Genomic DNA, 18066 nt, shown 5'->3' with positions numbered 1-18066 from the left:
GACGAGAGCAGGGTCAGCATAGCTTATGGGAATCCAAGCCGAGGCTTGGGACCATGTGCCTCTCAGCACCAGTGTGCTGAACTGGGTCGTCTCTGGAGGAGACCTGCAAACCAGGTTACAGAAGTTATTTCAGACCTTTCTCCCATGTTGTCATACCTCCTGTGTTCACACGGCTATTTGTCCAACTGGCCACAGATCCCCCAGCTTCCATTTGGAAATGAATCTCCAGGCATCCCCCTCACCCCTAGCCTTCACCAGGACCCCCTCCGTAGAAGCCCAGAACCCACCAGGGCTGCACTGCGGAGTCTCCTTTTGGCAGAGCCTCCCCTATCATGGGGCAGGCAGGACACCAGCGAAAGCTGAAAGCCACTGCGGGGGACACTTACCATGCTGGAAATCTGAGCCCTGGGGAGAAGCTGGCAGGGCCAAGGCCTGCAGGATGTGTGTTCGATGGCACAGTTCGGACCAGTGGAGGCAGAGATGAAAAATCAGCACCAAGCAAGCAATCCGAGCCAGTCTTGCAAGGGCTGAGCAGTGTTCTACTTGCACATAAAAAAAGTTTGAACCTCCATTTCTTTGGACTGGCACAGTCCCTTCAGAGAAGACTGTTCCAGGGATTTTCTGTTTTTCCCATACAGTTCTAAACATATTTCCCAGTTTTCTTTCCAACATGACTTTGGAGGGAAATTTATCTCTACTGTGAATTGAAAGGCATTTCCTATTTCCTCTTCCTTATAACATCTCCTAAAGAGAACAATTCTTTTAAAAAATAGTGGTTCATGGGTATATCTGTAGTGGGGAAGTTTATGAAAATGTGTTCATTGGAATGAGTCATAGCAACCATCTCTGGAACCAGGAAGAATTGTGCTTTCTATGTCTCTTTTAAGGAGTGGTTTTGGCCCTACCCAGATTTCCCGCCCATCAGCAGTCACAGCACAGTAAAGTGGGGTTTGTTAACATGCAGTTGTTTCATTCAGGTTGGGAGTTCTCCTCAGCCTATTTACTACCGAGGCAAGACCAAGGTGTACTGCAGTAACACCCCCTACACACCCACCCACAATCTCAGTGACTTAAAATGAAAGATTATTTATCACGTATACTATGTGCTTAACAAGGTTCGGAGTGGCTCAGAACCCAGATGATGCAGGCCTCGTCTTGTCTGAGATTCCCACCGTCTCTGCTGCAGTGGAATGGCAGTGTCGCAATCATCCATCTGTTGGCTCTCAAGTGTTTCCCTCCAAAGTCATATCACTGCGCGCACTTCCTGCTGGCTGGTTATGTCACCCAACCACACCTGCTTTCGGAAGCATTCAGACTGGGCCCAGCACCAGAGCCTCCCACAGGAACGTGGAAGACATGTTGCCTCTTGGCTATATTGTTTGTGCAGGGGCTTCTTGTGACAGGGACTTAATATCGACAGTCATCACCTATACCCACTCTGCCAACCCCTTGTGGTTCTGTGTGCTGCTTCATTGTTAACCATAGCCAGACTGGCAAACTGGTCACTGACTATACAGTTAACCAAGTTTTGTGTGCCCCTCTTGCTTGGCCTCTGCTCAAGTTCATGAGTAGGAAAGAAATTCAAGAGGCTTGTTTGAGCATGAGGAAATAATCACTCCATTAGCACCACCTCACAATTATGTAGCACTTTGAAAAGTTAAAGTGCTTTCACACATTCACTTGCTTGATCTTTATAACAATTCCATGTTCTAAATAGGGCAGATTTTATTATCACATGTTTAAGATAACAGCTGGGTAAAATTTGTTTTTATGAGGGGAATTATCTTTTTTTAATTTTAGAAGCAGAGCTGGAATCAGTAATGAGATTTTTCTCCTATACTGTTCTTTAGAATTTAGTAGGGATAGGAACAGAATGTGCTCAAATACAGTATTTGGATTAGTGTACGTACCCTACAACTAATAGATTTTGATGTAGAGGAGCCATGATGTGACTCCCCCGCCACCCTTCTTGTTGGCCCATGGCAAAAGGCAGGGGAAGAGGCCACAGACTTGTCTGTCCCATAGAGGTTCCCAGCCATTACTGAACAGAACTCACTTGCCCGCTGATCTCCTGGAATACCAGAGCACAGGCCTGATGGTTGTTTTTCTTCCTCCAGTTCTCTGATTATCAAAATTACCTTGTAAATAGCTGTGTGAAGGAGAACCCCACGATGGAACGGTCCATTGCCTTATGCAACGGCATCTCCCAGTGGGTGCAGCTGATGGTTCTCAGCCGCCCCACTCCGCAGCTCCGGGCAGAAGTCTTCATCAAGTTCATCCATGTGGCTCAGGTGAGTGACTGGATTGAGCCTTTCAGCCTGGGCTGTGAGGTAAATTAGCTGTATTTCTTTTTCCAGCCTAGTCTTCACTGGGAGCTGTTCTTCCTTTGTGAGTCCCGGTGGGACGCTGTCCCCAGACCTACATAGGGTGATATTTCTATTTTCCCACTCACTCATTAGAGGTATATTAGAGCTACAGATCTTTAAGTCCAACCCCAGACCCAGGGCTGAGCAGTCTCTGCGCTGAACAGGTGCTCGTGGTGATTGTGGGAAACTGCTACTTAGATGGTGGTTCATAGATGAGCTGCAAGAAAGGGAGAGGTATAACGTTTGAATCCATCAGGCAGAAATACAGCGAGAGGGAGAAATGAACAGAAAATTGCCCCTTGTAATCACTAAGCGACCAGCGTAAGGAAGGGTCACAGCACAGGCGAGAGCCACTAAGCTCCCTGTATAACTGGCGTGTGCAGTCACTCTGTTGTCATCTGTCTTCTGTCACAGAAGCTTCACCAACTACAGAACTTCAATACGTTGATGGCTGTGATAGGTGGGCTGTGTCACAGCTCCATCTCCAGGCTCAAGGAGACCAGTTCGCACGTCCCACATGAAATCAATAAGGTCGGTGCTGCTGTCTTCTCAGGACTCTTACAGGTGACCTTCCCAGGATAAACACCAACATTTTCTTCTTGAGAGGCAGCTCAGAGAGCATTTCCAAACCACACCGTCCCTGGCCAACAGGCAGAGGACAAGGAGCCACACCCCGAGGGGACCCACAGGGTGGCAAAGTTACGGGTTTGAGTGTCTTTGATTCCCTCTGGCCTCAGGTGGCGTCACCACATCTTTCTCTCTTGGGCCAGCTGAAGCGATGTGTGTCTTTTTCCCATGTTCAGAGGCCACTGAGTATTTAGTCACCATCTTTATTGCTCACCCGCTTGCCCCAGTGCCTCACTGCGGTGTTTTGCATGTGGGGTATAGTTACACAGTGGTGCATTAAAACCCTGGCTCTCCAGAAGACTTAGAGAATGATTTCCTGCATGCTTAGATATTCCCAGACAGGTGGAGATGAGCTCTTCAGATAGCGTTTTGTAACAGAAAATGTTTTAGTAAGGACTGTTTCCCTTAAGTGTCCTGTGCACATTTCTCTATTATTTAGATGTTACAGAATACAGCTTAATCTTTTATGACATAGGGCTGTTGCTATAAACCACCATGCTCTACTGAGAACCTCAAGGCAGCCATGTACGGCATGAGTTAGCTATGATAGCTTTTATACATTTTCATTTTAGTGTAATGGGACCTTTCTGTCCTCAAACTCTGGCTGTCTGCAGCTGGCATGGAAGGCAGCTCTCTTCTGAGGGAGGGAAATCTGTGGCTTTACTGCCCTGTCCAATTATCCCAGCTGTGTAGTCCCCTTTTGGAGAGTACCTGGTTAACTCTCTCTGCCATCACAATGTAGGGCCTGTGGGGAGCTGTCCTCAGTGCGCAGGTCGAAAGGGTAATCGTTAGTCACCTTTTCCTTTCCTAACGGTTCTGCTGAGGTCAGATGGGACAACCGTCAAGGTTCCCCATGTGTCAGAGGCAAGGGGGAGAGAGCCGCAGAGACTGACATGTCCTGTGTCATTTAGCTTATAAATTAGAGCTTGCTTCTCTTCAGCTTGAGTTTCCCTCCAGCGGTGCTTCTGGTCTGCAGTTGCTTGGCCCTCGAGGTGGCCTTCAGCCTGAATTAGTAAATTAAAGGTTGAAGCGTGTCCCCTAATAGTTAAGTTCACCTTCTGAGGAAACAGAAATGCCTTTTTTGCAACTGAGCCCTTGTCTTGTGAGTTAATCATGTGTCTCACTCACATGCAGTTTTGCCAAAGGTGTGAGGAAGAGGCCCTCTCGTCCCCTCAAAGTGATTAAGGGGGACCGACTCCAAATCTCAAGTTCTTTGTGGGGAAATGGTACTTTTCAAGCCACAATTTTGTTAGAAGAATTTGGGCAGTGTCTGATGTGGTTACCCTGTGAGATGATGTGACTGCCGGTCTTTCTCTGTACACCTTTGCTTCCGTGAATGGGTAGCAGGGCTGTGAGTGCTGGGGGACAAGGACCAGATGTGTTCGAATAGAACACCAGCCTGGCCGCTCCCTTTCTGCACTGCTGCGCAGCCGTGCCCATTTCCAGGGTTGAGAGAGGGCTTGGGCACTACTAAAGAGATCACAGGGCCTCCGCCTCATCCTCACCCAAGCCCTTTGCTGGGAACTAGGCTAAACCCTCCTTGGTGCAGGGTCTCAGTTTCTGAACGGAAAGGCACTGCTCCCTAGGCATAGGCCACACTGGAGAATCCTGGCCCATGGAGTGCCTCATAAATAGTAGCACAGTAGCGTACCGCGGCCCCACACCTAACACACCGGCTGTTTCCATGCCACTGACAAAGGCACACTTACGACCTCCCATTTTGTGTCTCTGGAAGCATTCTGAAGACCCTCGGGAAAGGAATCTTATGGGTGGGTGTTAGAGGGACATTTACTGTTTATTCAAAAAATTTTTAATTATCTTAATTTTTATGTCACATTATGGTTTGTGTCTGTATGTCCCCTTATTTAAATTTTTTAAGTTATGTAGTAAAATCAACTAAAGCATATCCTGTGCTTGTAAATCTGGGACACCTGACACACTGAAGTTTTAACTGGGGAGTCAGAATTTCTGCCTTTCAGATGACTCCCCCACGCCCCAGCCCCACAGGTTAGGGCTGGTGTGAAATCGTGCTAGGGGATGAGAGCGAGCCAGGTGGCATTACAGACAGCGCATGCTGCCCGGGGGTACCTGTGACTGGTCTGTTCTTCTTCGTAGGTTCTCGGCGAGATGACTGAGCTACTCTCCTCCTGCAGAAACTATGATAACTACCGGCGAGCCTATGGGGAATGCACCCGCTTCAAGATCCCCATCCTGGGGGTGCACCTCAAGGACCTCATTTCCCTGTATGAAGCCATGCCTGACTACCTGGAGGACGGGAAGGTGAACGTCCACAAGCTGCTGGCCCTGTACAATCACATCAACGAACTGGTCCAGCTACAGGAGGTGGCCCCACCCCTGGAGGCCAACAAGGACTTGGTGCACCTGCTGACGGTAAGGGTCACTCTGGAGAGCTACAGAGCACCTTCTGTTGCAGGTGCCATGCTATACCCATTACCAAATGTTCACATCTTTAATCCTCATAAAAACTTCGTAAAGTAAAAGTACTATATCTCCACTTTGTGGATGGGATACTGAGGCACAAAGATATAACTTGTCAGAGAACCACATATTATTAAGTGACGGAGCCTTGACTCAGACCCAGGTGGGAGGACTTCAGAGGATTTCTGTTAAGCATTGTACCCTTGGACTTTGAGGGATGTTTCCCTACAGTAGCACAAGTAGTGACGCTCTCTCTAGGAGGAGCTGATCGTAAATCTGGATTTAAGAATTGGTAACAGCCGGGCATAGTGGCACGTGTCTGTAATCTCAGCACTCGGGAGGCTGAGGCAAGAGGATCGTTGTGAGTTCGAGACCAGCCTGGGCTACAAAGTGAGCTCAAGGCCAGCCTGAACTGCATAGCGAGACCCTGTCTCAAAAAGACCAAAAAAAAAAAAAAAAAAGAATTGGTAACAGATAGACTGTGTGCTCTTTAAAAAAAAAAAATGGCAAAGCAGTGAGTTAGAACAAAACAACACAACACAACAGATTTATTCTTTGGGTCCTGCCACCACTGGCTGAATGAGACATTCAGACCAGCGGTAGCCAAGCACTTTTCAGTGGTATGGAAACTAGGATTTGGGTGTGGGTGAGCCAAGTTTCCTTCGAGACCTGGGACCCTGGCTCGCCAGTTGGTGACTGTGGACCCACACACTCCATGTCAGTTTCCTCCTCTGTAACCTGAGAGGGGTTACTCCCTGGCAGAATTTCTCAGTTCTTTTAGTTCTAAAGTTAACCTGTTTCTTTTAGGGGGAAATGGAATAATGACCACATCTTCTTCCTGCCTCGCAGGAGCATTTTGATAAGAGTCCCATGCTTCATATCTGGCTGGTGCCTACTCTTGCTGTTCTAGCCCTTTCGCTTAGGCCAGGTGACCTTGGCAGATCTCCATGTAAGACATTATCAGCTCTGTGCAGAGGCTTAGATAGTAAATCATGGATATTAAATCAGTTTTAGAAAGTGCACCTTGGGACTTGTCCAGGGTTTACATTTTAACAAAAAAAGAACTAAACCTTTCCCTACTATAGTAGCAGGTGTTACACAGGCCAGACTAAATCGTAGAAACAAACTGCTAAACACCAAGATTAAACTACTGAAGAGGAAGCAAGATAGACGTATCAGTCTTAGGAAAGGCAGACAGCATCCTAGCAGTTAACCTTACTCTGCTTTGATCTAGTTATCCCTGGATCTGTACTACACTGAAGACGAAATCTATGAACTGTCTTATGCCCGGGAACCAAGGAACCACAGAGCCCCGGTGAGTTGCTCACACTGATCCTGTGTGACGCCTGCGCTCCCCAAATTTGTGCGTCCTAAAGAACAGACTTAGTTTAGTAGGCATATTACTTCCACACGTGCCCGACCTTGTCCTAGGAACAGACTTCTCAACACTGTGAGGCACATCGTTGCTGATGGCAAAGTGCTTGTGATCTAGGCGAAGGGACAGCCGTGTGAACACGAAATAATGATGTGCCGTGTCAGACGGGGTGGAATCAAACACCAGAGTGGCAACCTGCACCTGTTTAGAATTCACCCCACATAAGCTGTTTCATGATTTTTGATGTTCAAAGGACAAATATACGTACTAATCAAAAACTACACTTCGGAAGATTTCCACTTTGTTCAGTGGAAAAGCCCAGTATCTTGTGATACTCTGGGTTGAAAAGAGGGGTCTGCTGGTTCTTCTGCTCAGAAACTCAAAATAGCCCTTAGCCCTAGTGCTGTACTCAGCAGGAAGCTCATAGGTTATCTCCCCTGCCTTCCCTAAGGCTGGTAAAATCCTCTGAGTCTCCTGGGAAGACTCCCAGCCCAGAACAAGTGGTATTCCAGGGGTGAGGTGCTGCCCATAAGAAATCCAGCTGACCTTTCAGGTGGCTGTTTCACTGCCTCTATACCAAAAGAGCAAGTTTTAGCTTCCCAATTGTAATGAAAGTGGGTTCACTGGAAATATGTAGCATATTAAACTTCCACAGTGCTAGCGGCATTCTAATGAAAAGGTTCATTGCTCCTGTTTTTAGAAGAGATTTTAATTTGGATCAAATTTCAAATGTTTACAAATGGATTCTATCTCAACTTGTGCAGCTTCCAAGTTTTTCCTGTGTCTTTGCCTTTTAACCAGTTTTTTTCTCAGCTACCTCTACTAAAAGATGACCAGAGGCCAGGCATTATGGCCCATGCCTGTAATCCCAGCACTTGGGAGGCTGAGGCAGGATTGCCACAAGTTCAAGGAGAGCCTGGGTACATAGTGAGTTCAAGGCCAGCCTAAACTACGTAGTGAGACACTGTTTCAAAAATAAAAAGAGGCTAGAGAACACAGAAGACATTTCATTTATACAGACCACTAGATAGCTCTGACAAGAGTTTTAATGGACAGGGAATTGAAACCCAGGCACACTGAGGACTTTAAACTATCTGGAGCTGGAGATAGTATGTATGAAGACTTTGGAAACAAAAGCTCAACACCTGTGTTAGTCAGTACTCCAGGACAGATTTCAATTCCGCATGTGCTGCCTGCTCCCCGACTGCAGTCAGAGTGATCTGCCTGTGGGACTGCTGGGCTCCAGGAAGGAAAGGCGCTGTCAGTTATAATCTTGCATCACAGTCATGAGGGTTTCTCTTCGTGTTTCACCGTAGCCGCTAACACCTTCCAAGCCACCGGTGGTGGTAGACTGGGCCTCCGGAGTATCACCCAAACCTGACCCGAAGACCATCAGCAAACATGTGCAGCGGATGGTGGACGTGAGTACAGTTGTCAGGACACAAAGGGCAGGCACATCTGGCTTGGTGTGGGGAACAGAGCGCTCCAAACACATGTGAGAAAGTCGGGACCCGCTCCCAGAGGAACCATTTCTCGTACTGTGGCTCCTGGTGGCTACAGTTCGGCAAAACCTTTTTGGTCTCATATGGGGCAGGTTTGACTGCTCTTAAAGACCTAGCAGATCATTTGTTTAAAAATCATTGAGTGGAGGTAGAAAGATACTGGGAAGTCTGAGTTTCGTATGGTTATGGTTAAAGGAATGGAAATCGAAACGTTACGGCACTACTGGACTCACTTCCCCGGGCTGCTCTGAGGAGAGTAGGCACTTACAGACATCCAGCCTTGATTATGGTGGGCCACGCTCATGTGACAACACAAGACTAAGCAGAAATGGGAACAGAGGAGCACGGGCTGCTCACAAGCTTCCCCGAGGAGGTGCAATCTGAGCTGAGCAGCAGAGGGGCCGGGTCTGGGAACCTCCCTCCCCCTCTGCAGGGATCTGGTGGTAGGCACAGCCCGGGTTGGTGCAGCAGGTGCTAATCGTGGAAGGCACAAACGCCTGGGACGTGACCTGCCACATCTGCGCATCAGCTTACGGAGTGCACTTCTGTGTTCCCCTTATTCAGGCTTTAAGAGCCTTTTACCTATCTGCCCCAGCCCCTTTGTTGTTTAACTAGGAAAGAACAGACTGGTTTCTCCTTCATAATCACCAAAAAAACTCCTCTTTCACAGTCTGTCTTTAAAAACTATGATCATGACCAGGATGGATACATTTCTCAGGAAGAATTTGAAAAGATTGCTGCAAGCTTCCCGTTTTCCTTCTGTGTGATGGACAAAGACAGGTGAGGATGCGTGGGTATGAGCCCACTGGTGAGAGCAGGTCTACAGATGCATCCCCAGGAACATGTAAGTAGTGGTGTGTTTATAGCCATCAAGTGAAGGCCTCTCTGCCTAGTTTGGACCACAAGAGACTATGACATTTAGATGCTTTATAACTCACAACTGAAGAGTCCAAAAACCTACCAATTTAGCAAACAGCCAACTACAAATAAGTTTAGTGTTCTTTCTTGCTTTGTCCTTACAGATTATGGAAAATAATGTTAATGCTTTCTGTCCTTAAAATTATATATATTGTTTTAATTATGAGAAGTCACATGTATGGCTACTGGGACCTAGTTATTTTTATTTTTATTTTATTTTTTAGGGGGGGACCTAGTTAAGTATTTTCTACAGTTAGAAACTGTAGCACAGGTATTTCCCTCCCTATACACAAATTTCACATCATTTCAACCCTTGCAGTTAGTGGTCAGGTTAGTTGGGAAAACCTAGTTTGGCCAAAGAACACCTGTGAGGGTGAGTCACGCTGCCTCACCCCGTTTTACATGCTGTCCTCTAACCTTCCTGTGAGGGTGTTCCTGGAAGCATCCGCGGGCAGTACGGACTGTAGTGGCACTGCCACCTTCCCCTCACTCACATCCTTGCTTGCTGTGTGCTGGCAGGGAAGGCCTCATCAGCAGGGACGAAATCACGGCCTACTTCATGAGGGCCAGCTCCATCTACTCCAAGCTGGGCCTGGGATTTCCTCACAACTTCCAAGAGACCACCTACCTGAAGCCCACTTTCTGTGACAACTGTGCTGGATTTGTAAGTTGTCCCTGGAGTGCATCAGGGTGGAACTAAAGGCCAGGAATAAGAAGGGCACAGACCTCACAACCCTCATGCATTCATCCCAGCTTAGAGCCCAAGCAAACACCCAGAAGGACCCAGTCCTCAGGCGGGTAGACTTCACTTCCATTCACTTTGCCTGATTTTTTCCTCCCTGGTACATTAGGCCTGGTGTTATTAGTACAGAAATATTGAATTCTGCATATATTTTTTCAAGTATTCAATATACTGTTTCAAATGTTAGAAAAAAGAATTATGAGGTATCTTCCCTTCCCTTCAGAAGACACTGTCTTGAAGAGACCACCTCAGCTTTGCCCCTTCTGTCTCACCACGGCCAAGAATTTTCCTAAGCCCACATTCCTGACCAGAGAGACTCTGTCCGAATGGAGTCTGCAGGAGCCTGTCAGGTGTGTGATTCATCCATTTCAGGTCTACAGAAGACCTAGTCATAAAGCCACTACAGTGAGCTTCTGGAGAACATTTGACTCTGGTGACCACAAATATTTCCTGTTTTCAGTTAAAGGTCAGGACAAGACATTCAAGAGATAAACTTGAGCTAGGGAATGAACAAGGGAAAATAAAGCATGGATGTCAGTTTGAAGCCTCACGCCAGATAATGACATGTGGTGCACTGTCTCGTTTGTCTCGTAGCTCTGGGGAGTGATCAAACAAGGATATCGATGTAAAGGTAAGTTAGCACTGGCCACTGCGTTGTTTTCCCTGGTCTGAGAGGCTCACTTTTACCCACTGCAGTTGTCCATTCAGTCCACAACTTCATGGCGGATTTCAGAGCCTCATCTCCAAACTAGCTTCCCAAGAGCACCTGAGCGTGACGGACACTGTACGGGAGAGGGCTGCCTGGGGGGCCGGTTCAGCAGTTTCCCTGTACAAGACCTTCTCTCTGCCTTGGTTGACTTGGAAGTAGAGATGGCATAGAGGAGACTGAGCTCCTGTATAGTCACGAAAGTGAAAAGGACTGAGTCACTCTGAAACAAGATAAATGATTACTAAAGGTCTTTGTCCTCTTTCCTTTTATCAGTGATTCACGGATGTAAGTGCCCTTCCTTGTGAGTAAGACAGTTAAAGAGTAGGGGAAAGAAGACCTTGTACTGTAAGGAAGAAAAAGTAAGACCTAGCAGCTGGGCACTTCCGGAGGGTCTCCCTAGAGTAGGGCAGGTATACAGGATGACCAGGATACCATCTTTTCCCTCCAGGATAGCAGGTGCTCCTTCAGATTACGACACTCGGTGGTAAGGGTTAAGACAGGCCTGTGAGGCAGGGGTTTGCCAGGGACAGTGCTAGGTCACTGGAAATGTTGGGTGAGGTCAGCTGTAGAAGAGAGCACGGACACACCTGACAGGAGAGCACTGTGTGAATTGGTGGTAAGACCTACAGAAGAGAGGTGAGACTTCCTGACCAAAGTGTCTTGTCCACAGACTGTGGGATGAACTGCCACAAACAGTGCAAAGATTTGGTGGTGTTCGAGTGCAAGAAGCGAACCAAAAACCCAGCAGCTCCCATGGAGAACACCTCCCTGGCACCAACAGCCAACCTTTGCTCACTGGGAGGTAGAGATCTGCTCCATGGTAAGTAGACACTGGGAATGTTCCTCTTGGAAAGTACACAGAAAAGGGCAAAAATTTGGGGGCAGGAGAGATAACCACGTGTCTATGTCTGAGTTAACCTTGAACTCTATTCCCGACCCCTCCCACACCTAGACTTTGGCTGGAACAGCAGTGCAGGTTAGGCCTAAAAGTCAGCACATGTTCATTGGGCACCTACACCAAGTACACATACTGACTTCTGCCAAGATTGTGCCCAAATTAACAGTTGTCCTACTCCATCCCCAACTCAAAACAGTGATAGGGAGTAAGTGTGTGCTTTTGTATGTAATGTGTATATTATAACATACACAATATATGGAATGTAGACAGCATATTAAAAGGCATAGCTGTATTGAGAACCAAAGAGTAACGTCTCCACAGATCAGAAGTGTACCACGAACAATAAGGAGTGGAAGCTGAATCCACAGGTCTTCATGATTCCATTTCCAGAAACATGCAGCTGCGAATCTGGTTTCTGCACAGTAACAGAGACCAACTATGCATGAAGGGTGAGCAAACCAAACTCACTGCTTGTAGCTCATGAGGATCCTGGAAAAGTCATTGCTGTCACACCTAGCAGCAAGAAGCATACACTGGATGAGTGGCTACCTGTGATGCCACTAATTTTCTTCCAGGAGAAGAATCTGAACCCATTAATTTACAACCAGGTTCTAGACTGGGAATCGTCAGAGGCTAGGTGGAGGTAACTGTCAACGTTCTAAAACACAACAGTAAATGCAGGGAGGACATGGAGGAAGACGCCTATGCAATACAAGCCTGCAGATTAAAATTTCAAATCCTGCAAGAAAACTCTTAGGACTAAACTGAAAAAAGTTAAATAGTCAAGAGATAAATTGGGCTGGCCATGGTGATGCAGGCTTATAATCTCAGTGCTCAGGAGGCTGAGGCAGGAAGATCATGAGTTTGAGGGCAGCATGGGTTACATAGTGAATTTAAGGCAGATTTTATATATATATATATGTATATGAATAACAGTGATTGTAAATATTATTTAGACTCCCAGGAAGAAAGGACTGCCTCTGTCTAGTTAGAGCATTAGAAACAATGCAGGAGGGTATGTGCTATAAGCCACATAGGCTACAGAGACACAAATGACAAATATACAACAGAGAGCACGCCCTGTCCTTTTGGTGAAGACTTCATGGAAAAGGTTGGAAGTTCAGCGAAGTCGTGAAGGAAGGGAAATACTACGTCATGAGTGCTCCCTGGGACTCCCACTGAAGAAGTTAAGAGAAACACTCTGGCTGTCCTCTACCCCAGCAAGGGAGACTCAGAGGAACTGCACCAGCTCCAAATGGGATGCATTCCCACTAACCCTGCATAATGACAGGTGGAAGAGCTAGGGAGATCCCCAGCCATCACCCTGGCCCTGCTTCTGTCCCTGGGAGTGCACAGCCAAGGGAAGCCCTGAGACAAATTTTGCCTGGATCCAGACACAAGCCATTCCTCCTCCTGCCTGTGGGCACTTCAGCTGAAACAAGAGACAGTGGGTCTTTGTGACTCGGATGCCTTACACATCGTGCCTAAACTCACTATCACAGCCAGAGATGCTTTGGGGAAACTACGCTGCAGTTCCTAGCTAAAAATAAAGCTAACACTGTGTAACAAACCAATCACCCAAGATGCTACACTTCCATAAGATGAGCAAATTTCAATGTAGGAACACAAGAAATATGAAAAGGTAACATGATACCTGCAAAAGATCATAACTCTACTAACAGATAGTGAAGATACTAAAATGGATGAAATACCTGATAAAGAATTCAAAACAATGATTTTTTACAAGTCAGTGAGCTCGAAGAGAATACAAATAAATTAAATGAATTAGGCAGACAGTGCAAGATACAAATGAGAAATTCAGCAAAGGCAGATATTTTGAAAAAAGAACCAAACCGAAGTCTTTGAAATGAAAGCTCAATAATTCAATTAAAAACTCAGCTGAAAACCTCAACAATGGACTACATGAAACAGAAGAAGGAATATTGGAACTTGAAGACAAGTCTTTTGAAACAACACATTCATACAAAAAAAATGACAGCATTCAGTATCTTTAGAACACTATTAAACAATACCTACATCATTGGAATCCCTGAATGTGAGGAAATAAAAGTTAAGAAATGGATAGAAACCTACTCAATGAAATGGCACCAAAAAACTTCCCTATCTTGGGAAAGACATGGATATCCATGTAAGGGAAACTTTTACAATCCCAAATAGGCATAACACAAAAAGAACTTCCTTCATGATACAGGACAGCCAAAACCAAAAAGTATAGGACAAAAAAAATTTTTTTTAACTTGCAAGACAAAAGGACCAAGTTACATTTAAGGGCAACCCCATTAGACCAACAGATTTCTCAACAGAAACCCTGTGGGCCAGTAGGAAATCAAATGATGTATTCTAACTTTTGAAAGAAAATAAATACCTAAATGCCAACTAAGATTACTATTCCCCACAAAGGCTGTCCTTCACAGATGAAGGAGAAAAAAAGAACTTCCAAGATAAGCAAAACCTCTGGGAATTCAGGACCAACAGGCCATCCTTACAAAAGATGCTTTAGGGAGTCATGTATCTAGAAATGAAAGAAAGGTAACTACTAAAGAACAGATATACAGAAGTGAAACAGAAAAGAACCAAACATTACCAGTACTGTAAACTACCATATCATGAGGATGATTAAGTGAGGAGGAAAAGACCAAAGAATGTTTAAAAACTGACAAGCATTAAATGCATACCTTTCAGTGATAACCCTAAATGTACTGTAATTCAGATGAATGGATTAAAAAAACAAAACCCAACAATATGCTGTCTACACAAAGCTCATTTCACAGATACACACAGACTGAAAGGATGGAAAATGATATTCCAAGCGAAAGGAATCCTAAAGTAAGAGTAACTATTCTTATAGCTGACAAAATAAGACTTCAAGACAAAAAAAAACATGAAAGAAGCTCATTAGATAATGATCAAGAGATCAGTTCATCATAAGACATGATTGTAAATCTATTGGCACTAATATCAGAACTCCAATTTTATAAAACAGTCATACCTAAGGCAAAAGATAGGTTCCAATACAATAATGGTGAGGAATTTCAATACCCTACCCTCATTAATAGATCATCTGGACCAAAAAAAAACCACCACCAACAACAAACATCCTGATTATACTACAGATAAAATGGACTTAATAAACATCTACAGAACAGTCTATCCACTAGCCGCAGATAATAAACATTTCATCAGCATGTGGAACTTTCTGTAAAACAGACCAAATTTTAGGCCAAAAACAAATTTAAAAATGAGCCATTTCCTCTATCTTTTCTGGTCACAATGAGATGAAACTACAAATCACTCACAAGAGGAACTTTAAAGATTACTCAAATACTTGGAGTCAGAACACACTTTTAAACATGGATCACTGAAGAAGTCAGAATTTAAAACTTTTTTTTTTTGGTACTAGGAATCGAACTCATGACCTCAAGCTTGCCAGGCAAGCGCTTATGCTGCTGAGCTATATCCCCAGCCCAAATTTAAAACTTCTTGACTGAAAACACAACATACCAAAGCCTGTGGGATGCAGCAAAAGCAGCACTAACAGGGAAGTTTATAGCAATGAGTGTCTACATAAAAAAAATAAAATGGAAATAATAAACTGGAAATAATAATATGGCACTCAAAAAAAGTCCCTCATAAATGAAATGTTTATTATCTGCAGCTAGTGGACTGGTGTTTCACTGGTGAATTTTATCAAATTTTTTAAAGAAAGAGAACTAACACAGATGCTTTTCAAAGTTTTCCCTAGAATTGACAGGGAGGGAACCTTTCCAAACTCATTTTATCAGGCCATCCTTTAACTTGTTACCAAAATCTGACAAAGATAAAACAGAAAAAGAAAACTACAGACCAGTATCCTTGATGAACACAGATGCAAACTCAACAAAATGTTAGCAAATTGAACTCTAGGGTGCATCAAAAAGATTATGCACCATGACCAAATTAGTTTCATTTCTGAGACACAAGAATAAAAATCATGTGATCATCTCAGTCAATATAGAAAAATCATTTGGTAAATTTTTATATCTCCAAAAACAAAAAAGTTCTGGACAAATTAGGTATAGGAGGACCATACCTCAACATAATAAAAGCTTTATATGGCAAACTCCAGCCAGCTTTATACTGAAGGAGGAAAAAATGACATTTTCTCTAAAATCAAGAAGACAAGTTATCCAATCTCACTGTTCTTGTACAATACAGTATTACAAGTTTTAACCAGAACAATGAGGCAAGAGTTAGAAATAGAAGGCATTCAAATAAAAGGAAGAAATCAAATTATCTCTGCTTACAGATGATAAGATTCTACACATAGAAACACCTAAAGACTCAACCATCACTACTTGAATTAATAAATTACTTCAGTAAAATGCAAGAATACAAAATCAGTGGGTTTTCTGTACACCAAAAATAAAATTGTTAGAAATCATGGTAAGAATCCTATTCACAATAGAGATACACATACATACCACACCTAGGAATAAACAAAACTAAGAAAGCAAAAGACCTCTTCAGTGAAAATTACAAAACACTGATAAAGACACTAAAGAACAGGCAGATCCCTCATGTACATGGATTGAAAGAACTGTTGAAAGGGCCACACAGGAATACCACAGTGATCTGAGGATTCCGTGCAATCTCCATCAGGTGCCAATGACATTCTTCACAAAAGTAGGGGGACGAAAAGGTGAAAATTCATATGGACTCACAAGACACCTCCAAGAGCCAAAGCAGTTTTAGGTAAAAAAAAAAGCAGAGCTGGAGCAATCACAATACCCGATTTCTAATATGCAACCAAGCCATGGTCACCAAAACAGCATGGCACTGGCATAAAAAGACACATACACCAATGAAACAGAATTAAAAAATCCAAAATTAACCCAGACAGCTATAGGTATCTGATTCTAAAAAACATATACTGGGAAAAAGACAGCCTCTGCAGCAAATGGTGCTGAGAAAACTGAGTATCTACATGAGGAAGACTGAAACTCAACTCCTCACCCTGAACAAAAATTAACTCCAAATGAAACAAAGACCTTAATTTAAAGCCTAAAACTCTACAACTATTAAAAATAGGAGAAACACTTCAAGAGATTGGTACAGGCAATAGTTTTTTGCACTTCAAAAGCACAGATAACAAAAGAAAAACGCGACAAATGGGTTTACATCAAACAAAAAGCTTTTGCACAGCAAAAGAACAGTGAAAAGATAACAATGGAAAAAATGTTTACTAGCTGTTTATCTGACAGAATCAACATCTAGAATACATAGAAAACTCAAAAAGTTAACAAAAACAAGCACCAGAGATGGTGGGACATATGCACCTATAATCTCAACACTCTGGGAGGTGGAGCAGGAGGATTGCAAATTCACACCTGGGCCAGGCAACTTAGGTTGTGTCTGGAAATTTAAAAACTGTACAAAGGCTGTGGCTGTAGCTCAGTGCAAAGGTCTAGGGTTCAAACCATGGAAACCACAAAGGGAGGGAAAAAGAAAACAAACAGTATGATGCCAGTGTAAGAAATTGGCAAAAACCCCTATGTAAAAATGGGCAAATGATCTAAAACACTTCTCACAATGATTAGTCACTAAATATATGAAGACATGCTTAATATCTTGGCCATCAGAGGATTGCAAACCTACACTAGAAAGCAATATTAGAATGGGTGCTATAAAAGAAAAATAACTGCTAACTAGGAGGATACAGGGGAAAAGGAATCATAACTATTGGCAAGCATGTAAATTAGTATGGCCACTTCAGAAAATAGTATGGAGTTCCTCTAAAAATAAAACTTTCAGATGATCTAATTTTCCTATTCTTGGATATACAGCCCCTGCAAACAACAAATACCTGTACACCCATATTCAGTGTGTCACTATTCATAAATAGCTAAGATACGGAATCAGCCTATGTGCCCATCAGGGGATAAGTGGATAAAGAAAATATGGCATATATAGACAATGGAGTATTACTAAGCCATAAAGAAAAATGAAATCCTGTTCTTCACAGCAAGAATAGATGAAACTTGAAGACTCATGTTAAATAGAATAAGCCAGACACAACTATCACATGTTGCCTATCAGATGTGGAAACCTAAAAAATCAACCTGAAAATACGACAGTGAATACTAGGAAGTGCGAAGGGTGTCAGTGGGAAGGGAAGTGGGGGAGCATCTGTGTTCATCAAGGTCAGTGCATGTTGTATGTATATATTGAAATGTCACATGAAATTCCAGTAATATATGTGCTTAATATGTTAATTTTAAAAAGCAGAAAATAGATTCAAAAAGCAACCACCCATAACACTCCTCCAAAAAATGTAATTATTTTAGAGTGAATAACTTGTTTAAACATTCTAGTACTTAAATAATATAAGATTATAATTTTGGGCTTTATGTGGATAAATATTAAATGCTAATTTAAAAATCATGTTCTGCTTGAGGAAAAAAAATGCAATGAGGATCAATTATAAGGTTCG

The 18066-nt window shown here is 43.7% G+C and overlaps 1 protein-coding gene across 1 annotated transcript in view; it reads left to right on the top strand.

Moving 5' to 3' along the window:
* Rasgrp1 (RAS guanyl releasing protein 1 (calcium and DAG-regulated)) overlaps positions 1 to 18066 on the top strand; it is a gene marked incomplete at its 5' end in the record, with an annotated part of 67579 nt that overhangs the window by 43238 nt on the left and 6275 nt on the right. Inside the window, 9 exon segments of the mRNA XM_013512606.1 lie at positions 2118 to 2291; positions 2781 to 2897; positions 5109 to 5384; positions 6667 to 6747; positions 8124 to 8228; positions 8980 to 9089; positions 9747 to 9891; positions 10564 to 10600; positions 11349 to 11498. Coding sequence (XP_013368060.1) covers positions 2118 to 2291; positions 2781 to 2897; positions 5109 to 5384; positions 6667 to 6747; positions 8124 to 8228; positions 8980 to 9089; positions 9747 to 9891; positions 10564 to 10600; positions 11349 to 11498 — 1195 coding nt within the window.

This window comes from Chinchilla lanigera, unplaced genomic scaffold (assembly GCF_000276665.1).
Source record: "Chinchilla lanigera isolate Chin_1 unplaced genomic scaffold, ChiLan1.0 scaffold00015, whole genome shotgun sequence".
In the NCBI taxonomy this organism is placed as follows: domain Eukaryota; kingdom Metazoa; phylum Chordata; class Mammalia; order Rodentia; family Chinchillidae; genus Chinchilla; species Chinchilla lanigera.
This window is presented reverse-complemented; position numbering and strand designations above follow the sequence as displayed.